Source organism: Halyomorpha halys, unplaced genomic scaffold (genome assembly GCF_000696795.3).
Source record: "Halyomorpha halys isolate HHAL.00 unplaced genomic scaffold, Hhal_1.1 Scaffold527.1, whole genome shotgun sequence".
Lineage (NCBI taxonomy): Eukaryota > Metazoa > Arthropoda > Insecta > Hemiptera > Pentatomidae > Halyomorpha > Halyomorpha halys.
This window is the reverse complement of record NW_027107993.1, coordinates 6,151-31,061: the sequence shown is the minus strand read 5'-3', so window position 1 is coordinate 31,061 and position 24,911 is coordinate 6,151. Positions and strand designations below refer to the sequence as shown.

The window sequence follows — 24,911 nt, the reverse complement described above, 5'->3', positions numbered from 1 at the left end:
ATTTCCCAGAGCTTCGTGAGCTAAAGATGGCGTAGTAGTAAATATTGAAATCTCAAACCTTTACGAGTGTATTTAGCATCAATTATAGGCAGTTTTATTTCAGTTGGGGATGAGGTTGTAACTTTTAAAAGCGCATTTTAAGTTTTATGTTTACAATTTATGTCCTGTCTAATTGTTAACAAGGTCGTTGTTGCCATGGTGAAAAAAGTGTTTAGCTGATGGTTACTAAAGAGAGTTGGTTAGTTTTATTGTTGGAGTATGAATGAATGAATATTAATGGATGTTGTAAGTGTTTTGTATTATCTTATTGTTTGAATTACCTTTTATGATTTTTATTTATTTTATTGTTTATTATTTTAAATTATAAACCTTTTTAGTAGACGGAGAAAAAATAAACGTCCTCTATCATTTGAGGTTTTACGTTTCAAGGTAAAACTGGTAATTTCCAGATTTCCAATTGTTCAGTATATATATATCAATAAATCTCTTGGCTACTGCTGCTTAAACTTTGTGGTGGATTTTATGGATGAATAGAGGATGCCCTTTGGTGCCAGAGGATTTGATTAATTGTAGTAAAGTAAAGATTTATATGAGCAGAAGATGGTTGGGGGTTTCAGTAAATAACAAAAATTAGTTGAGAGAACTTATTTAATAGTGCCAACGTTTCGGCAATAGTTTCTTGCCTTCATCAGGGCTAAGAACAGAGAGCAATATAACAACCAATGAATACAAAAAAATAAAAATAAAATAAGAAATAATAAAATAAAATATTATTATAAAATCATATAAAATATATATATTTTTTGTATTCATTGGTTGCTATATTGCTCTTTGTTCTTAGCCACCCTGATCAAGACTAAACTCTGGCCGAAACGTTGGCACTATTAAATAAGATCTCTTAAATCTCTCAACTTATTTGTGTTATTTACGGACTGCATCCCCAATCATCTTCTCATATATTATCTACGGTCTACTACCTTCTCACCATTAAAGATTTATATAGAATTTTGAAAATTTGTTTGGTTTAATTTCAAGGTTATAAGGGATATGAAGGTCATGGTGCAGTGTTCTGTTGAAAACGTAATATGAAGTAGTCCAAAAGTCCGGGGGAAAAAATAAATTATTTTATCTAATTGTTTATTAGTTTACCGTTTTTTTTAATTATTTTTGTTTATTGATAAATATTTCAATCTGCCACAGCGTTGGAAAATAAGTAATAGTGAAAATGGCCAGATTCATACCAAAATTTAAAAAAAAAAAATAAAATAAAAAAAAAAACCATACATATAAATAAATAAATCTCTTTAAGTATATAAACAGAACGATAAATAAAACGAACTTTGTCGAAGTATGTGCATGATGAATTAAGAATAAAATAAAATATAAACCTAGATAGAACTGCAAAATATAAGCATAGACCTAGGCCTAACCAACTGAGCCACGGGCAGGTCCTATTTCAAAATTTATAGATGGTACGATATTATAGCCAACGAATTTGTAGTATGTTTTGACTGTACTCGATGTTTGTATATTTTAGTTTAAAATATAATTTTATTTTCATCGCTACCATTAATATTTTAGTTTTATTGACGAACTCAATTCGTACTTCCTCCTCACTCAGTTTCCAATTGATATGGTATTATTATCTATAATAATTACAAAATGTTAATATAGTGTAGATATCACTACAGCCAATCAGAAAGGTTTCACTTATCGCCTTACGATTTCTCCATTTCTTCCTCATCCTGGAGATGGGTATCGTATCCACGAAAGAGCTCAGTGAATCCTGACTGTGCATGTAAATAATATCTCCTTACGCATAATAAAATCATAAACAGATCCCTTCGTGTGTTGAGTGCATGTAACGTTGCCTATCACGAAGGTCAGGTTCAGAACTGGGAAGTGAAATTTTGGAAAGATTAACAGGTAATTTCCTGGCGCATTCTGTTATTCTTCCCTCTCTTGGATGGAATTGATTTTGATTATAATATCTTTAATCTGAATTCAAGTCTAGATGCGGTCAAAAGCAACTTCCTTATGTTTTATTTATAAGATGTCCACGATTTAGATAAAGCTCCTTTCTAGCTTGGTTTTGTTCTGGTTGGAGGTTAGTTTTGATTGTTCATTCCCGAATGGTTTTGGTAATTTTTTAGACCTCTTGTTAATATTTTATGGTTTCTCTTTGGCTCCTCTTCCTACTATAAAAAAAAATTAATCTTGTTCTGGACGCTGCTATCTCGACCTGCTTTCTGTCTTCGCTCCGATGATTATTATTAAAGAGTACTTTTCTAGCTTATCGATTTTTTTCGTGGAGTCTAAGAAGAAATCTTACTCACCTCACTCGAGTTGAGTTCGTGTCGATCGTTCCTGATGGTCCCATTTCGATTAAACTTAAATTCATATAATTTATACTTTTTTTTTTTTTTAAAAAAAAGAAACAATTATAATTACTTTTTACTCCCTGTAAAAAATAATAATAATCGTATGTTCAAATCTCTAATTATAAAAAAGAAATTCGCAACTTTTTTCAGATTGAATTAATTGTTTTCGAAATCAGCAGTTAGTTTTAGCTATTAATTAAAATTATATAAATGGAAGATAGTCCAAGTGCGTTAAAAAAAAAAAATCAATTAGCAATCGAAATATTTAATGTGAGCTAACGTTTCGCCCCACATTGCAAGGCGTCTTCAGGGCTAAAAAAGACGGTCATCTATCTTCTTCCAATATAAATCTATTATAGTTGTTTGTATCTTTTTTAGCCCTGATGACGCAACATGGGGCGAAACGTTTGAAACAATGAAATTATAACTTCATTTTAATTTATTAATTATGTTATTTTATTACTTATTCAATTACCTTTGTATAGATTTTATTTTCCACTTCTCTCATTACTTCATTTTATTAATTCCATTCTGTAAAATTATTCACTTTCTGTTTATATTTTATTTTTTATTTTCTATATTAACTGGTTGTTATCTTGCTTTTTGTTCTTAGCCCTGATGAAGCTAGCCGAAACGTTGGCACAATTAAATAAGTTACATTAACTTATTTGTGTTTCATTTTGACCGCACCCCCAGCCATCTTCTCCTTGTTCAATTTTGTTTAAATTATTTTCAGTTTATATATTCTAAATATTACGATATTAGGAATGTTCCCGATAGGGCAGTCAGTGGGCTTAGGCAAACATCACCGTCGCTATGGACTTCCTTATATTATATTAAAAAAACAAAAAACATTTGATATGAAAAAATTAAAATTAAGATTTTTGTCCATTGTATGTTATACACCGTTTTTTCTTCATTTGTAACAGGTTTGAAGTAACCTATGATTCACTTGCATTTAGGTTACCTGCACATCCTTTAATGCATTCGTAACCGCATTCATCACGCATACATCGCCGACTTGCCGGTCGAGTATGTTCTAGTACCTTCTTCCTCTTATAGTTCGTGTTTCCTTCCTTTAGATCACTTCATGAGTGGTTTATTATGGCAATGACGACAGGGTGCCGACTGGTGTATTACCCCATATAATTGTCGGCAGGTCACGTATCGTCCACCTTAGATATGCTTGAGGAAGTATTCCGCTGTCGAATGTGGTTCTCAATAGAAACAGTCCACCTTAGCTAATCGGTTATAGCACAATCGATTTGAGGGTGGGGGCGGTGATCGATTGTTGTCCGGCAGGTCACTGTAGCTTTGATAAGATGACTCTCATGATTTTTTCCTTTTTTAGTATCGATATTATTCAAAGTTGGGTAAAAATTAGCTATAGCTAAAATTACCATGGATACGACCCTTATTCATGAATGAACCATTGATAAATAAATATCGTATCCATGCCAATTTTAGTTATTAGTTTCATAGTTGCCCAATTCTGGTATTAGTCTAATTGACATGTTCGATTTTTTATTTCATCTGTGGAGTATCCACATGGGCATAGCCAGGATTTCAGGAAGGGGAGCAGACCTCAGCGTATTACACATATGAATACATATATATATATATATATATTAATATTATATATATTATATAAAAGAAAAATATGTAATTCCGCATTCCAAGTAATACCCTCACCATTTTATTGCTACTTCATAAAATCCATTCATTACTTTTAAAATTTTTATTAGCTATTATCACAATAAAGTATTGAAAATCGAGCATAAACTTAATTATTGTCCATAAATACACACAATATACCCAATAAATACAAAAAGATAAGAGCTGATGAAGAGGGTTGCTATGAGAGCATCAGCCTTCTGAGACTGCTGGCAAAAATATTAACCACCTCTTCTACGACGGTTGCTTTATATGATTTATTTTCAACAAACATTCAGAGATATTAAAATGGCAAACTGTGAGTTATAATAGGTCTGTCAAAATCTGTCGTATTAAGTACCCACTACGCATCTTATATGCTGAAGTTCATGGATCGGATTTATTGTATTATTATTTATGGTGTATTATTGTTACATATTGCGACGTTAGCAGTGTTGTAGTGCACCTGTCTATCAACCCCGTAGGTTGTGAGTTTGAGTCCGGCTCTACCCGCGATTTTTTCAAGCATATTATTACACAATAATCACTCATAGCCTCCCCTGGGCATCTGTGAAGCCCGTTAGCCAATGGGTGGCACTTACAAAAATAGGCGTGGGAGTGACGAACCATATGAAAACCTCGTCAAGAAACGCGCGATGTATTTCCGTAGTACATCGCGCGAGGACGTGGACCTCTACGGTCTGTCGTGCCAGAACAAGAAGAGAAATTTTTGTTACAGAAATACACAACATAAATTTTTTTTTAATGCTTTTTGGTGAAACAGATTATTAATAATGTTCGCATAATTATTTGTATTGATGATTAAATTGAATTCGTGCGTGTGTGGTTCTGTGTAAGGAAGTACTATTACTAGGCCGCCAGATTTTTCCCCAATTTAGGGTACCGCTTCACGTAATGAGGCTGGGTAGGCCCTGTAGGGCTGCCGAACCCACAGAATTGACTCCTAGCCAGAGTAACAGAATAAATAATTATATATATGTATGTATAGTTGACCGTATAAATTGATATATAGGGAGATGGTCAGGGACCATGACCATCTCCCTATATATAAATAAATAATTATATGCCATAACCGGATTCGAATCTCTTGGAGTTAGTAGCACAGTGCCTTACTACTGAGCTATCCATTCCAATTGAAGATGACCGTTTTAAAATTTAAGTTTAATTAAAAAAATCAGGTCCACTAACTTTTTTTCTTTTACCCTAATACTTTTTAGTGAATTATTTTACTATACTTCATACTTGACGTTGCTGTCCCGAGATTGGATATCCCTGATCCAACACTGAGTAGATCCGACCGTTACAGTGGTCGCTGATCTGTGAAAGACATCTTTTAATAAAACTGTTATCCTGATGGGCAGGTAGCGGGTCTGCGGGCACGGTCGTGGGTACATCCAGCAGCCATCTTTATGGTCCCAGTCAGTAGTTCTATGTCATATATTATGATTTTATAATTACCATGTTTATTACACGAAACGTTTTAGAAACAGGTGTCCAGATTAACGGAAATGAATGTATGTTGGACCGTTCACCATAACTCTATATCTAAGTCTTTTTTTTTTAATGAGTTGCGCCATTTCTAAATTAAAAATATAATATCTTTTTAATTAGTTTTTGGCGATTTTTTTAGAAATAGTAAAAATTCTCTGTGACAGGAATTCAGCACAACTTTCATGTCGCATTGACCTTACATTCCACGCCCTACCTACCGGGCGCGATTGTGGTTAGACTTCTGCAAATAAACATTTTTAGTTTTGCCTTTTTATTAAAAAATTTTTACCGCTCGAGTTTTTGCAAAATATTGAAATCAATTAGCAAATCTTTTCGAATTCTTTCTCCTAGAAAATGTTTTTGGTTGTAGCAGAAGTTATTTTGTAAACAACTTTCTCATTTAATAATAATATCTCAAAATAATTTTTTTTTTTATTACTTTCGCCAAGTTTGATGAAAAAAAAATTAAAACTCCCACCTTATTTTCACATATTTCTCGTCTTCGATATATCTGTGGTAACTATACTAGCCCACCTCCATTTTAATTTTAGACTGTACTTTTCTGTTGCTGATGTGGTCTTTTCTTTTGATATCCGTCATACTTCTTGAAAATTGCATTTGTTTCCTTGCTCATCTATCAAAGCAGTTTTTTATTACCGACCATACCTGAGATCCATATAAAATTACTGGGTTTACGCACGTTTTCACTGCCTTTGCGTTTAATCCTAGAGGTATGGAATCAATACAGGATTACATCAAAGAACAATTCATAAATTTCTGATCCCTATTACCGACAGTTAAAGGAGCAGTGTCCTACAACATGGGAGACTCAACCTCAACCCGAAAACAAACTCAGGCTGCTTCAAGACAACCTGTTATAAATTCTGTATTTATCAATTATATTTTTGATATAACTTCTATTTTCTCTTCGTCCTTTTTTCAATTTAACTTGTTGTTTTTTCGCCCCATTTGAGAGCATTAGTTTTTTTTGTTAAGTCTACGAATGTTGTAATTTTTGTTATTGACTTTACTTTTCTCTCATATCAATTTAATAAATGTTATTGTTTAAATATATATATATATATATAAACATCATAAAATATATATAAAAAAGTAATAAATGTATACAAAAAAAATAGCATTAAAACTTTGTCCTGATAATATGTGTAAGAATCTATCATTTCTGCTTTCTTATCTAGGGCAATCGTCTAGAGGAATCAAGTATATTTACTGACAAAAAAAAAAAAAAAAAAAAAAAATTCTCGAGAATCACTGGAAGACAATGGTTGACCGATCTCGAATAGATTATTTTTTTGAATCCTCATTCAGTGAACGTAGAACTTTACCATAATGATCTTATTTCATCGAAAAAAAAAAGAACAAAGCAATATTTGTGTTCAATGAAGTGTGTAATACCAGGGGCAATGAATCAACTACAACTACTCGAAGATTACAAGTGGTGAAAAAACAAAACGATTTTGCTTTATCCCTCACAATTTAGGTTCATTACTTATCAATTTGAGATAAAACGTATCTGGGGAAAAGGAAACGATTCAAAAATTTTCTTTTCTATATTCTCCGATATAATTTTTAAAATAGCTATGGTTTGAACTCTGATTTTGTTTTTTAGTTCTGAAGAGAAAATATCCATTTATGTACAAATTTCTCTATAACTTAAAAAAATTGTAGACGATTTTGTAATATTATCTTACTTTTTTATTGAAATAGTTGTACAGTGAATTAGAGAGGTTTGGATCAAAATGATTTGATACAAATTCGCTATTTCGTTTTGGACGTTTATCTCTCGGTTCAGTGCTTATAACTTTTATAATGATTTTTATTTTCGTTATTAATGATCCTGAAAGATATGTAAATAATTTTTTTTTTTAAATGAATTCATTTGTAAAAGTGTTTGAAAAATACGATTATAAAAAGGAGACCTAACATAACAGATTTTTCCAATTGGCAGTTGCATATTTTTAATTTTATTTATATTAACTTCTAGAGTATTATAAGTACCTGATATTTTTTTTCGGATGGCTATGCAGGATACCTTGTGGATCTTTGGCCGCCCAAACAAGCCTTCTTCATGCTTGCTTCTATCTTGGGCTACTACTTTTCAGTTTGCTGCATGCAGCTCTTTTGCATATTTGTCGATTCTGTCTATACATCTGGTGTTTGGCTTCCCATGTGGGGTCTTGCCAAATATAGTGCATTCATTGTTCTTCTCCGCCATGTGCTAAGGCTCTGGTCCCAGATCGTTCCTATAATTGTACGGAAGACTTTCTATGTAGCTGAAATATTGGGTTGTAAAATACGTTCGTAGCGTTTTTCAATATTTCAATTTAAACCTCTCTATGTTTATAAATGTTTACTTGGACAATGATGTTTACATATTCTAAAAAAGGATTAGTTAAGGTGCTTTTATGCGTCAGTTTCAACCGAGATTCCTTATCTTTAAGTAGTATTTTGCTTGCTCAAAATGGAAGGAAAATAAAAATCATTTTCGTCATTTAATGATTTTTTATTTACGGAAAGATTACTCAGGTCGTCCTTCAACTGTTGATGATGACCAAATTCAAGCTTGGACTCAGACAACCCTCACTCAACGACGCGGGCTATCGCTGAAACGCTTAACATATCTCATGCAAGTGTCTCAAATCATTTGTGTCTCATAATCCCAAAGGCATAGTTTTCCACCACGATAACGCCCGTCCTCACGTTTATTTGCAGACCCGGCATAAATCATTGGAGTTTGTCTAGGATGTGATCCCCCACCAACCCTATTCACCAGACCTTATCTCAAGATTTTCACTTATTTCGGGCCCTTCAAAACTCTTAACGAGAAACACTTTAATTCGCTCGAGGACTGCAAAACGCACATAGAGGAATTCATTGCGCAAAAATCTGAGAAGTTCTGGGAGGACAGAATTAAAAAATTACCTAAAAGATGGCAACATGTAGCAGATCAAAATGGGTCCTATATAGTTAATTAAAAATATTTACAAGAATCAGAAGTTTTTATTGAAATCACCAGTAAAAAACGCTACGAACTTATTTTATTACCTAATATGACTATAAAATACTTTATAGTGCGAATTAATGAACTTCAATTTAGGCCCTAATAGAGTTCCTCCTGTTCAATAATACCTGATATAAAGATATTCCAAAACCAATTTTTGTTTTCACAGGTAACCAGAAATAATCACTTTGTGATTTTATTCAACTAATATAATGAAAACTACCACGATTAGAAAAACAAAACAAAAGAGGAAACTATTAATGAGTACAATGCTTATTCAATTAAATTGAAAATATATTTAAATTGCATTACATGGGTAAATGGATTTCTACGTATAAACCAAAATGGCACTGGACGCCGCAATCGGATTAAAATGGGGTTCCTCCCAAATTCTAAGTTGATTTATATCCATATACATACGTGGCTTATACTAAAATTCACATAACTGCGAGGGGGTACCCCTTACAAATTATACATAATACATAGTTATTACCGAAAACATTACTCCAGATACTATCGGAGGATGTAGACATTATTCAAGAGTACGGTTTAATATTCCTACTGGAAAAAACTTCCTCCAGGTTGACATGTTGGGCAAACATTTCACAGGCCATTAACCTGCGACTATTCGAAATAGAGAACTAATGAATCCATTCTCCATGGAGTCGAGGATGAGGTAGCCACAGGGATAGGAAATACTACAGTGTCTGTAATAGGAAAAGCATTGGCTCGCGGATAGGGGCAAATGGACCGGCGCGGATCTTGCCGCACCATTAGGTGTCCACGCTTTCACGGGGATCTGCCCGTAGGAAGCCGCACATCCTATTAGTTCTGAAGTGTGTGTCAGGTACCAGTACATGTCGTCTAAAGGAGGATTACACGCTAGGGTGTAAGGTGTGTCAGCAACAACTGTACCAGGTCATGTCGTTCGTGGGATCCTTTACCAATTAATGGTTATGGATGTTATTTTGTTGATTTGTATAATTAGTTATATGGAGTAATTATTAGGTTCACTTAGGAACATATGAAATATATATATAATGAATTATTATTAATATATATAATGATCTGAAAGGAGCACGGATCAAGATCAATTTCCACTTAAACTTAGGTCGTATGTGAAAATTGTGAGATGCGCGCATCACATTATATTATGTGTATCTCTCACTCTATAAATGTATATATACGATGTTGGGATATAAATTTATGAATGAAAAAAATATATATATTGATAAATTTTCTCCACTGTTGTAAGCATCCTTTTTTTTTTTGTTGGATCATTCACTAATACAACTTTGTTTTAGTAATGTTTCGCAACTTTATCGTTTGCATAGTCATGCTCTACAATGAGAAAAAACTTTTTTTTCTTTTTAAGAATAAGTGATCTTTCTGAAAAAAAAAAAAACCTCCCAAAAAACCGGTTTTTCTCATTGTAGGGCATGGCTATGCAAACAATAAAGTTGGGAAACGTCGCCAAAACAAAGTTGTATTATTGACTCATCCTCAAGACCCACCAATATATATATAAAATTGTGTAATAATTTTAATAATAATAAAACCAATGTTATTATGTGTAATAATAATTTTTTTTTTTTAGGTAAGTACTGGTTATCAAAATAAATACCTCATTCTACTAAGTAAGTATTATTAATATACAATACTTTCTCATGTGTCATTATTACATTTTCAATAAAATCATAGGGTAACTGACAAAATTGAAAAAAAAAAATTTAAATAACGTTAATATTATTATCAGTCAATTCAGAAACCTAATCATATATGTTTTAATTAATATAGGCACAGCATTAATTTTTAAAAACTAAGATTTTTAATAATTGGAGAAACTGGTCGGGGGGTGCGGTCAGAAAAAAAAACAACTTAAATAAACAAAACATTATTTATTCATGCCGTTTCGACCTGAGTTTGAGGTCTTCATCAGAGAGGTTTGCAAGGCCTGGCTAAATCAGTTCTGAATGTTTTGAGAAAATAAAATGAAACTAGAATAGTTCATATAGGTTCATTGCATTATATTACATAGGTTCTCAAATGAAATTTCAGTTCAACAGAAGTACAAAAATAATATTAAATAATAATGTATAAGGGGTAAATATATATATATAAACTTTACGTGACCGACGAGTTTGAGTATAACATAGCCAGTCTGTTCTATATAATAAATAAATAAATCTATACTGCTACAACCCATGAAGGGTCAGGGTTACAGTACTTTGTAAGGAAGTATTGTAACTAGACCAACGGTTGTGCAAGAAGGTGATTTGGTTAAAATAACGCTCGACTGCCAGATTTTTATCTATTTCAGGGTACTCTCTTGATGAGGCTGGGTACCGCAGAACTCACAGGGCTGACGGTACTGCCACAGTGAAACAAAAAATAATTTTAAAAAAATAAATACTAAAATTTTTAAAAAACCTCAGCTTATAGGATGTAGAAAGACACTTTAAAAAAAAATGAAATATTTCAGAAAGAATTGAATTTAATGTTCAGAATCACGCTCGACCGCCAGATTTTTTAGGATTTTTTTTTTTAAAGTACCCACATTATGAGGCTCGGTGGATCTCGAGGGCTCACGAACCCACAGAGCTGACTCACGGCTACAGTAGTAGAATATACTCTGTCAAAAAATTAATCTTACTCCTTAAAATTGTAATACGTCGTATTTCCACACCAAAACTTTTTTTTTGAGATAATTAATGAATGAAATCGACCAACGAGTTTTATTCGCTTTCTCTTTAAAATTTTCATAATTTGACCTAAATAATTTAAAAATAAACAATATCGAACAGAAAGGAAATAAATATTACTTAATCTGTATATATAAAAACTGGAAATACAAATAAGGCTAAAAAAAAAAAAAAGGGAATGTTTTTATATAACAGAACTGGTGGTTCTTGACTGTTGCTGACTGTGACTTGCTGTATACATAACGCTTAGGAAACTTTAGGTAGGATTAGTGGTATTTGGATGAAACATTTTTTTTTTTGACAAATTATTAATAAAAAAAAGTCATTCAAAAATTATTTTAAATGATCATGAGTTAATATTTGACTATGGAGTATAAATGAGGATGTGATAGTTGGGTGGTGTGGTCAGTAGAGAGCACAAATATGTAAAACCTTTTTTAATATTGCCAACGTTTTGGCCGGAATTTCAGGCTTTAATCCGGTAGTATGAAGGCAGGTCCATTATCAAGTACTATAAAAATTAACAATATTATACAGTTAATTAATATTAATTTAATTAAATTAAATCTGTACCGCTACAACCCATGAAGGGTCAGGGGCTCGGTACATTGTAAGGGAGTACTGTTACTAGACTAACGGTTGTGCAAGGAGGTGATTTGAATCAGAATCACGGCCGACCGTCAGATTGTTAACCAATTTAGGGGGCTGGATGGACCCCAGAAGAACCTCAACAGGAGTTGACTCACGGCTACAGTGAAACACTTTTCTGCCCAGCTGGATCCGAACTCTGGTCCTTGGAGTTAGTAGCCACTGGCCTTAAATATAACACCTATATGTAAATATTTTACAACCCAATACTATCTTGATAATAGTGTGTAGCCTAGCCCGCGATCTCTTGGAGCTTATGGCACACGTTGGTGATTTTTCCGTCAAGTGTAATGATTTTCCAACATATTTTTCCTGTTTGGTGCAAAATCATTCATGATACTTGTATCTTCGACAACAGTTAGATATTTAACAATTAGCGACGTTTCATATGTAAGAAATTTTAATATTTCTGTTTCATTTTCCCACAGTTTTTCTCCTCTGATAAAGCGGCTCCATAATTGTAGATCTCATCCCGACTACTGTTTTATCCCATGTCCTGTTAGATGTGTTTCTCGAGGTAAAAGCAAGAAGAATCGATAATGACTGAGGACGACCCTCGTGCGCCGGCCGAAGACATGGAAGATCTCTACCGGGCTGTAACTGGGTGCCATCCCTGTTGCATACCGTCGCTAACCTACAAATGATCCAAAAACTATCACTTGCCATCTTGTGTGAAATCTTTAAGATGACAAAGAAGAGAGTGTTTTATTGATGTTATTGTCTAGTCAAGTCTAGTATCCTGGAGCGTGCTCTTTCTCTGGAGTTTGTTTTTCAATATAGTTTATGATTCTCCGAATGTTTTCTAGACAATTTTCAAGATATGAAAACAAAAATTTGCTAATTTTTTTGGTTTACTAATTGACAAATAATGGTAATAATTGTATCGAATTTATTTGACAATATCATAAGGCCTACTCTTTCTTTATTTTTTTTAAAGCTAATTTCCGGAAATGTCAGGGGCCTTCTTGGAAGGTGTAACCAAAATATGTTGAGAACAATAATCAAATTAACTATTATAAGTAAGGATGACATTTTATTTAAAAGAATAATGATTTAAAAATTAAGATTTATATTTTTACAATTGTAAATATTATCAGAATTTTAAAAAAATATTAAAATAAAATAAATGCATTCCATTGAATTTAACACCCTGATTAACTAACATAGGAATTACTGAAGATTTAAACTAGATTTTCTTTTTAGGAAGTTTGATTATTATATTGTTTTACGTTGTTAAGGTGAAAAGACATTCCAAATAGAATATAAGCTATTCTATATTTTGTTTGTAGAACGTTTCAGGACAATTATCCCTCACTCATGCTCCTTATCATCCTAAAATTATAACAATTAAGTTATTATTAAATGACAAATATTTAGTAAATATGATTACAAGAATTTTAAATATACACATGATTGAATTTACTAAATGTATTATAATGTACAATTGTAAATAGCAATAAATAAATAAAAAATATACATATATAACATAGATAAAAATTGTTGATAAGAATAACTTAGTTTTAAGATGCGAAGGTGCAAGGTGTAAGGGATAATTGTCTCGAAACGTACAAGAAAAATATAGAATAATTATGAAGAAGATGGGTAGGGGTGCAGTCGCAAGAAAACAAAATTAGTTAATAATTTTAACTATTTATTTGCTGACGTTTCGCCCCACTTTGTAGAGTGTAGAGCACTTTATCTGTGCTGTTTCTGCTCAGATCAATACGAAACTAGTCAAAATATAAAATAGTTATATTCTATTTGGAATTCTTTATTTACCTCAGTAATTTAAAGCATTAAAAGATTTAAACAATTTAGAGGTTTTTACTTAAAAATGACAGTTTTTCACTACTGTGCAACGGTAAATGTCATAGCTATACAACTGTCCACTTAAATCTTGAATTTAATATACAGTTCTCTGTCATCATGTATTAAGTTACATTGAGCAGAATGAGAATGCTATTTCAGCGATAGATGATCCTTAACCTGGATCTAGATCTTGCTAATTGACTGCTGGATGATGATGTTGCACTTGTCATCTGATAGCATTCTCCTTCAGCGTTAGCAGTGTTAGCAGTGTAATAACAACTGTCACAATACATCGACGGTCGTAACGACTGTGACACTTCTACTATCACCTACTATCGGGCTCGAAGTTAAGGATAGATAGATAACAACTTTAAAGAATGCTATCTCAAGTTACCTACGTCCTAGAGATAAAGATAAGACTTTTACTGCGGGACCTTCAATTATTGCGCTTGTGTCCTTGCAGTTTGAATATTATCGAAGAATTTATTTTATTACAGACCATAGATTTTGTATCCGAGCATTATCAGGATGGGTATTAAATCGATGAATGAATCGAAATATTTATTTAATCATTATCACCTTTTATGAATAATACGATAAGAACAATTGCCAATTCTTATTATCTCAGGACACATTTCAAATGACATTGAAAACATTTTATTCACATTTGAAATGTTGTATTAAATATTGATTTATTTATTAATGCCCTAAAGTCTCCTTTAATAATGTTGATCTTACCCCTGTCGAACAGATCCCCTACCTCTGACTACATCTGGACAAACGACTAATTTGGAATCTTCACACAAGACTGAAAAGATAGAAAACTGCACGTCGATTTCGACTATACTGGACACTACTACCACTTACTGGACAAACGGTCTAAACTTCCAATCCATTACAAAAGAATGATCTACATGACTGTAATAAGGCCAATCTGGTCATAGGGAGTTGAGCTTTGGGGCTCCACTAAACCTTCGAATTCCTCTCATATCCAATCCTTATAATCCAAAATCCTTCGTCAAATTCTCAATGCTCCTTAATTTTTCACAAATAAAATCTCATATAAAGACCTTAATGTTCCATTCCTGACAGTCTTTCGAGGCGTCTGTAAAGAAGAAGGCCACGAGACCTGCTAATGTAAAACGTCATTAGAGTGCTACTAATGAGTAGTTTGTCTACACGTCTGTAATACTCAATATTAACTGAGATCAAATTTACTAAATATGATATAATATACAGTTGTAAATAGCAATAAAGAAATGAAAAAAAAATAATAACACTAACTTCAATGATCCAAGTTTCTCAGTTTTTTATTTTAAACCAACGTTTCGGCCCTTAGGCCACTTTCAAGGAGAGAACCTAAAAATTGTTTTCTCATTGTTACCATATTACTTCCGTTCATAATATCAATTTTTTTTAACATATCTCAATCATTGACTATTATATGGTTGATAAAAATAAAGAATATAGTTAAATAATATTTAATATAAAAATAAATAATAAAGGAGATATAAAATATAAAAGATAAAAAAAAAAACTACATGAAAATGATAAATGAAAAAACTTGGAGAAGTTTGTCGGGGGTGCGGTCAGCAAAGAACAAGATAAATAAACAAAACCATATTTATTTATTTTATGTCGACGTTTATTTATGTTGTTCTTTGCTGACCGCACCCCCCGACAAACTTCTCCAAGCATTAATCTACGGTCAATTATCTAGACCTCATTATAAATGAAAAAAATCCTTCATAAAATAGAAAAAAAAGAAAATTTCTTTGATGGATAAAAATATACTAAAACAATAAAAGAAAAAAATAATGAGAAAATGAATGAAACTTAAAAGATACTAGCAAATTTCGTCGGCAAATAAATAGTTGTTAATTATTTTTTGTTTTCTTTTGACTCCCAGCCATCTTCTTCATAATTTGGAAGGATACCGTCAATTATTTATATATTTAATAGAAATATTTTATTTTTCTCTAAATTGATTATACCCAGAAATGGACAATAATTAGCAATGGATAAAACTACAGCTAATTATAGTTCCATAATTATATGACCATTTAATTATCCATATAACCATGGATACGACCCTTATTTATGAATGAACCATTGATTAATCGCATCCATGACTATTTTAGGTATTAGTTTCAACTATAGCTAATTTATGCTCCACTCTGATTTTATTCAACTCTCCTCCTATAAAATTGAAAGTCATAAAACATATGTTACAACTTTTAAAGGATTGCCGGTGACTACCAATAACTAGGATTTATTTCGTAATCTTCTTTTTGCTTATTTGTTTATAATTTGCTTTTCACTTATGTTTACATAATTTTAACCCTACCTTTTTTTTTTTTTAATAACTTAATTGAAATTTACAACTGTATATTACATAATACATTTAGTAAATATGGTCTTAGTTAAAATGGTACCCTTTGGTAGCAATCTAATGACATTTTACATTAGCTGGTCTCGTGGCCATCTTCTTTTCAGGCGCCTCGGAGGATTGTCAGGAATGGAAGAGGATGCAAGGTTAGAAACTAGGGGGTTTGAGTGGTCAGGGAGTTTATAATAGTCTTTTGTCCAGATATTGTCCAAGGTAGCGGATCTGTTCGGCCGAGGTAAAAGTAACACTATCAAATGAAACTGTAGTCCACTCGGTAGGTTTACGACAAAGGGTAAAGGTGATTTGATGGGATTTGTTGGAATTTATCTTAATCCTCCAATTACGACACCATTCTTTGAGGGCTATGATATGGGATTGGACAGTTTGGGATACATTTAATGGTTTATTATTAACTGCGAGCACACATGTGTCATCGGGATACGTGGTGAGGATAGTGTTAGGATTGGTTGGAATATCAGCTGCATGGACGGTGTAGAGGATGGACCAAGGATACTACTACCTTGAGGAAAACCCTACCTTAATTTACCTTTTTGTATCTTATTATCTTACTACGCTAACATATTTTTAGTTGTTTTGTATCCTTTTAGGTCTGATGAAGCTCTACAATGTAGGGCCAAACGTCGGCAAATAAATAGTTGTTAAGTACTTTTATTTTTATATTGACCGCACCCCTGACCATCTTCTACATAATGTACAACATTTAATGTTGTATTATTTACAAATCAAAATTCAAGTTTGGGTCCGTTTTATATCTTGAGCACTTGAGAATTAAATTAGTTACTTAGAATATCCTTCGCAACACATTAACTAGTCTATGTATTTTACATAAATGCTGGTTATGTAAACTCCCTATCAAACTTGATAAACTTACATGTATTTATTAATCTTGAAGAGGATGTGCGCAATGGATGAATTGTATTAAGATTCACAGGCTATTTCGTTATTACTGTAATTGTTTTACGTTAAGAGTTGTGTGAACATACTGCACTTAAGTGCACTAAGACAATAGTTCGCTGAAGGCTGCACTGTAACTATTGAGGCTTAGGGTGCACTTTATTTAATCTATAGTAATGAAAAGGGATTTCCCACTTATATTCAGGATGGGATTTTGTTTGTTTTATTTTAATAAATTTGAATATTTATCTTTTTTTGTCCTTATCACTGACCTGACGAACGTCGAAGGTTCAAGGAAACTAAAAACTGAGGATAAACCTTGAAAAATTATCAGACAATAGAATGCTGCTTTGCAACTACTAACTCGGTATATTATAGAACTAGTACTAGAGCCAAAGAGGAGAAGAAAGGCAGTTATTTCACCCCAATTTTTTTATTACTTTAATGAAAACTAGGTATAATGACTAGTCAAAATTAATGAGTCTGCCAAGTATAAGTAAGGGGAATAAAAATAGCGGCTGTTTCAAAGCGTAAAAAAAATAAAAATTAATTTTTCATTCTGCGCTCTGTATCTTGAAAATTACTAACAACACTAGAAAACGTAAGAAAACGTTTTAAATAGAGTCAATTTTCTGAAATGAGCTCCAATAGAGCTATTTACGTTCTATATTTAATGAGATATAGCTTTTTAAAGTGGAACATTTCTTAAAAAATACACTCAAAAATCAGTAGTTAGTGAATTTATTTTCGAAAAACTATATCTCAAAAACCATTCGACGTATAGATGTCTATTAGCTCTCAAAGTAAAGCTAGTTTAATGTATTATAAAGTAGCTTATGAGATTTACTTTCGCAGGAGTAGTAGTTTTCATGATAGTCGACAAATATATTCACAAAATGTCGATTTCTAGTTGTTTGGACAAAAATTTTGATTTCTGAAAAAATATATCTTAGGAACCGTAAGATGTACAGATGTCTGCTAGTACTCAGATTAAAGGTAGATAAATGTTCTATCAAGTAGTTTATGACCTTTATCTTCCTAGGAACAGTAGTCTTTCAGGTATTCTCCTGCATATCTTGTTTTGGAATTGCAAATAGAATGGAGAACTCAATCCTTTTTTTTTATTCTCTCAGTAAATTAGATTTTAAAAGGAATCCATAGGGCATAATCGACAAAAATGGAAAACAATATTTGACATTGACCGTAAACGCGGAAAATCAAACATAAATTGGGAAAACAATCGTTTAAAAATCCAATTTCGTATTAAATTCCATCATCACAGTTCTAAAAAAATGGCAGCCATCATGATGGATTCTTACGTGAAATTAGATTCTGAAATGATTTCTTATTTTTAGTAATTTCGATTTTTCACACTTCTTATGCGCCAATATTGAATGGTTATTGGCGTTTGTCGCGTTCTGAGGGATATGAATTCGTCTTTAAATCTAATTTACAATCTGGATTTACAAAAATTGCGCTGAAGAAGGACTGGAAAATGTTAGAAAATTAACAATCCCCTCAAAATATTAAAAACTAACTCCATTATCAGAATCAACATTTTTTTTTTTTAAATTTGCAAATTTAATATCCAACTTATTCCTGTTGAGCTGATCTGTTACTTAGTACCAGATACGTACCGATGCTAAATCTAGACAAAGGACTGACATGGAATCCTCATACAAGAATGAAAAGACAGGAAACTGCTCGTCGATTCAGACTATTACAACATTTACTAGACAAACGGTCCAAACTTCCAATCCATTACAAAAGACTGATCTACATGACTATTATAAGGCCTATCTGGACATACGGAATTGAGCTATGGGTCTTCACTAAACCATCTAATTCCTCTCGAATCCAATCCTTACAGTCCAAAATCCTTCGTAAAATCCTTAATGCTCCTTACTTTGTCTCAAATCTAATCATCTATCAGGACCTCAATGTCCCCTATGTTGCCGATTTGGTCAGAACCTGATACCAATCCTGCCATAATAACTTCCCAACCACCCAAACCAACTCGTTTCTAACCTGGCTTCTCCTTCACTACCTAATAATCCTCCTAAGCGTCTGAAAAGAAGGCGGGCTCAAGATCTTCTCCTTTAGAAGTGTTTTTGGAGTTCTATCAATGGGTAGATTCTCCACATGTTTGTATCATGTCATAATATCACTTACAGCAAATTTACTTGATGTGTATATATGTATACAGTTGCAAATAACAATAAATAAATTATAAAAAAAAAATTTGCAACTGTATAAAAAAAAAATACAATAAGTAAATTTGATAGCTGTTTCAGAACACACGATAAGCTTGGGAAGGAACCACCCAATGGTGGTACTTCAATCATTGCTTTAAATTAGAAGATCCCATAGCCACCTTCTTTTTATACGCCTCGGAGGATTATCAGGGTTGTTAAGGATGAGAGATTATGAACTAATGGGTTTGGGTGGGTAAGGATTTTGGAAAGAAAAGACGCATATCTATTTCGGGCCAAATCTGGTACGAATAGGATGTTGAGGTCTTTGTGGTTAAGTTTATTTTTGACATAATAGGGACCATCCAGAATTTTATGGTGGATTTTGGATTGTAAGGATTTGAAACGAGTGGAATTCGATGGGCTCCACTAAGCCCCAAAGCTAGAGAATTAAACTAAAATAAAAAAAAATATATATAGACTAATATGAAAATGGTGAATGAACAAAATTCTTCATTGTTTAAATTATATTAGTTTTTACAAAGACAACAACGTTTCCGTTGACGTGGTAATCCCCCATCTTCAGGTTGCTAAAAATAAATTCTCAAAATTAACACATGCTACAACATTAACCTTACATCACTTAATATATTGTTCTGCTGCAGCATAATGCGAAGATTTAGCAAGCATTTGCTATTAATAATATTCATATGGTCATCATTCAATACGATATTTTTATCTTTTTAAATTAATATCTTAATTCTTGCTAAATCTTCGCATTATGCTGCAGCAGGACAATATAGCAAGTGATGTAAGGTTAATGTTGTAGCATGTGTTAATTTTGAGAATTTGTTTTTTAGCACGAAAAATTTTATTCATTCACCATTTTCATATTAGTTTCTAATAAACTCTTCCAGTAGGAGATGTTAATTTTAAAAAAAATTATAGATGTGAGTCTGAACTGGTAAATTTGATTTTTAAGAAATTAAATTTCAAAACAATTATGTAGTGAAAATACACTAAGAATAGAGCCCCGCTCTAAATGTTGGTTCCTTTTCAGATCTGCTTACCCCCACCCTCCGCCTCCCATATAGGTGCCGACAGGTGACACCCACCTTGCCACTCGGTTGCAGAGGTCACGATTTGCCTTGCAGATGGCCTCGCATGTCTTCAGGATGCATACAGATGCCACTCTCATTCCTATCCGTCTTTCGGAATGGAGTCGTTTCCCTTTGCCTTTCTGCCTGGAACTGTTGGCCAAATATGGAACCGCCGAAGGAGTTCTGTATCTGTAGCAGAGAAAGCTGTGGTCTCGACCTTTGAGGATATCTTCTCTGTTCTACTGGAATGCCACGGTTGAAAGAGTCAACTGAAGAACTGAATCGAGAATGTATTATTCCTACTTTTGATGAATGGTTATAAGAAGCCACTCATAAGGTCTCATTAAAACTTTCATTTAAAGATAAGCTTTGAAAGTGATCCAAATATCTGCCCTACCTGTGTCCAAGACTATATTTTATTATAGTTCGTTTTCTTTTCCTTTATAATGTATATTTCTAGTACTGGTTTCCATATATCATTACCTATAAAATGCTTGAAGACTACAAGATGTTTGTAATCATCTGTTAAATCAAATATCCTAAAAAAAAGATTATATGCGAATTAAAAATGGGTTCGAAAAATAACTACCACGAGAAATAGAAGGCTAATATGGATTTTTTTCAATTTCTAAAGGGGTAAAAAAAATCTCTATTTTTTTTTTAAATGATCCATTTGTTTTATTTAATAAATTTCTTTAATTAATTATTTAATTCTTGTTATCGAATTTTTATATAATTTTACCTCAGTTTTTGATTTTCTTTACCTTAGTTCTTTATATATTTTGCTTATTTAACTCATTTATGTACTTTCTTTTTCTTTATGTAAACGTATTATTTTATAATTATTATTGTTATTATTATTATAGTTTGATTGAATACATTCTCCATTAATACTCACTCACGTTGAGTGTGGTTGGTTGTATCATTTCAATAAATATTTTACAACTAAAAAAAAATAAATAATGAATGATATTATATTATAATTAATTGTAAATAAATTAAATGACCAGTTCTCATTGTTAGCAGTAGTAGTAGTAGTAGTAAACAATCGGTTAATATAAAAAAATAATCATAGAAGAAAAAACGAAACATCCTATTCGAACGGTAGAGAAACTACCTATTGGTAGTACTCTTATAATGTTTATACATTAAAAGGTCTCGTGGCCAACTTCCTCACAGGTGCCACGAAGGATTGTTAGGAATGGAAGAGGTAGCAAGGTTAGAAACTAATGGCTTCGGTCTAAAGGAGTTTATAATAGAAGCAATGGTATCTGGTTTGGGCTAGATCGGTTATATGTGGAACCATTAAGGTCTTTATGGATGATTTTCTTTGTGACAAAGTAAGGAGCATTGATGATTTTAGGAAGGATTTTGGATTTTAAGGATTGATACGAGAGGAATTCGAAGGTTTAGTGGAGCTTTAAAGCTCAATTCCGTACGTCCATATATCGGCTGAATTTGCAGCAGGGGCGCTAAAGATGCAATTACACTAAAATGCGGTTTATTTTTAAAAGTATTATTGAATACTACGATAATAAAATATTGCAATAACCCATACTGTAATAGATTAAGATTTATTTTATACTGTTAAACTACTACGGCGGAAGTATTTTACTGCTGGGCGGACTTCCGATGTGTCGAGATACTCTATATGCATTTCACAGCCCATTTGCTCTACGATCTAGAGGATGGTTTGCATTATATATTGCGAATGTGCCTGCTACGATATTGCATAGTAAGGAGTTTCGAAATTATAGATAGTACACCGAAAGATGATGCTTCTCATTCATATTTATGATAGCAATAAGAGAACGCTGACAAAATTTGAAGTTACTTGTAAAATTCAGTTTTGTCCATATTTTGGAATTTACTTATCAGTACCACTTAAAAATATTCTATCGGTATATATTAGTTATATATTGTATCATTTAATTTATATCTAGTTTTCCTAAATTAGATAATTCTTTTAGTTATTATTATTATTACCATCGTCACCCCTCCACTCAGTATAATTCCGATTTTTTTGGCACTGTTTCGAAATCTCTCAACTAAAATAGGTGGTTAGTCCTGATTGGTTCTTTACTTATTTTTAATTATTATTTCTCGACCTTTATTTAATTTCAACTTACTTCTTTATTTTCCTTCTGTTAGTGTGTTAAATTTTGTTATATCTGTTTTTATATTTTTATTATGTCTCTTTTCAATTTTTTAACCTAATAGTTTTCGCAATTTATTTATTTTTTTTAAATATGCTTATCATTGTCTAATTTAATATTATAACTATTTTTATTCATTCCTTTTGTTCCTTTTTATATAATTGTCTTTTCACTTATATTTACACAATTTTAACCCTAAATTAATATAGTTTTATTGTATCTAATTATCCTATTTAAAATATTTGTAGTTGTTTTTGTATCTCTTTTATCCTGATGATGCTCTCCTATGTGGGGCGTCGGCAAATAAATAGTTTTAACTATTTTTTTGTTTCCTTTTCACCCCCAACCATCTTCTTTGTAATTTGAAAGGATACTGTTGATCATTTATATATTTAATAGAATTACTTTATAATAAATTAATTCAACATAATAAAACAATTAAACATAATAAAACATGTGTTACAACTTTTAAAGGATTCCCGGTAATTACCAATAACTAGCATTTACTCTGTATTTCACCTTTAAATGGATTAGTATCTTCATGAAACTAGAAAATTAGAAAAAAATTTAATAGGTCTAATCTTAAATAGCTTTTTCGCTGAGTCGAAGCTTATCAATATTAAGTAAATTAATTTTGTAATAATTACAATATAATTGATAAGTAAATTATGACATACTAATTGTGAAATGTATTCCTTATCTGATAAGATAAGAGCCAATATGTTCAGAGATCGACTCCAGCGCTCTCTTCCGGGATGAACTGGAACCATACTTCGGTTCACAGCTTTACCGACAGAGAGCACCTCTGTATACTTTATATCAGATGATACTTTCTGATTATGAGTTTGAATTTAAAAATTATTTTATCCGCAGATTAAGACAAAGTAAAATACATAAAACTGTCTTGTATAAATACAATATGGCTTGAGTTACTTTGTTTTGCTCTGCAACATTTAATTGTATCCAGAGGTAACTGTGATGAAGTAGAGGGAAGTGTGAAAAAAACCTTTCTATTGAGTCTATTTTCTAAAAGATGTGTACATATTGGAGTAATTTTTTTTGTTATTTTCATTGACGTATTGAGACGTATGAAGTCAGGGGCGTTCTCTGAAGTTGTAACAAAAATATGGTTAAAACAAGTATATAATTAACTATAATAAATTATAATGAAATTTTAATTATAGGAATAAATGATTTTAATGTTGTTTATGATTTATATTTTTATACCTGAAAATATATTCAAAATATAAAATACAATTTATTAAATTCGGCACCCTAATAAGAATTACAGAAGATTTATACAATTTAGGGGTTATTGCACAAAAAGAGTTGTTCCCCACCTCTGCATGTATTGAGAAATGGGAGGCCTAATGTAAAAATTTCCAATTATTTCGATTGTATTTCCTGACTTACCGAAGTTCAAGGGAATTTTCCCTGATAAGTCCCTTTATCCTGAACATTTTTGGAAAATTAACCAAGCTAAATAGCGTTTATAAGCAATTTTAAGTTTGATGACCTCTTTGAATAAGAATGAATTTCGTTTTTTCCAATTCAGATTATTTCGGCTTCTCTGTGAGAAGTTTTAAATCTGTGACAGATACGAGTCGGCGTGTCCAGACGGTACTATGCGATTTAAAGATTTCGGTACGGACATCAATATCGAGATAGCACACGAATTAGGCACGCGTTAAACCTTATTCACAGGTTAGCATCCTCAGCGCCACAATTGCAATGGATACTTGTACTTGCACATGTTTAAGTTTGTTCTCCCTCATTTTACCCCCAAATATGAAATGCTTTTAAATTCATTAAGTAACCTACTACGATATCGTCACTAAGAAATATTGTAAAAATTAATGATTACAGATTTCCTTGATAATTTTATTTGACTAGATATTTTTATAATCTGTCCGTTTGTAGTTATGTCGCGACTGAGTGACGGATCAGGCGAATTTTATTATTCTCAAATTAATCAACCATTAAACCATGGAGAACATCAAACCGTTCCAATCGCAGGGAGAAGCTATTGCCAGATTGAGAATAGGTCATACAAGTTTAACTCACACATATCTGATCAGTAAGCAGCCACCCCCAAAATGTCAATACTGCAACAGTGTAATTATGGTCAGTCACATTTTTGAGGAATGTTCTTTTTATTCCGCGAACTTGAGTAGATTGGGAGTAGGAACGAGTGTATCGGATGCTCTGAATGATGACCAGAAGAACGTGGAAATGGTTTTGGTTTTCTTAAAAAGGAATTGCCTTTTGAATAAGATATAAACCAGAAAATCTGTTATACGTAATAAAAAATACCAAAAGAAGTAATTATTTAAATTTTTTTTCGTAATTATTTAATGAGAAAAATAAATTGAAATAGAATTATAAATATAAATTAAATAGAATTATAAAGCGTGAAACATGGGCGTTGATGG

The 24,911-nt window shown here is 32.1% G+C and overlaps 1 protein-coding gene across 11 annotated transcripts in view; it reads left to right on the top strand.

The window, feature by feature from the left end:
• The window catches only part of LOC106683910 (trafficking kinesin-binding protein 1), a 173,972-nt gene extending 153,041 nt beyond the window's left edge, over positions 1-20,931 (top strand). For 4 of the 11 annotated variants that reach the window (XR_001343616.3, XR_001343617.3, XR_001343621.3 and 1 more), the window contains one exon: positions 10,166-10,184. Coding sequence is in view for 5 of the 11 variants with exons in the window: in XM_014425662.2 (XP_014281148.1) it covers positions 20,284-20,546 (263 nt within the window). In the remaining 6 variants the exon portion in view is untranslated. Of the gene's footprint in view, positions 1-10,165; positions 10,204-20,283 lie in introns of those variants that run through there. The other 7 variants (XR_001343619.3, XR_001343620.3, XM_014425662.2 and 4 more) reach the window with 4 other exon arrangements.
• Positions 20,932-24,911: the final 3,980 nt, after the last annotated feature.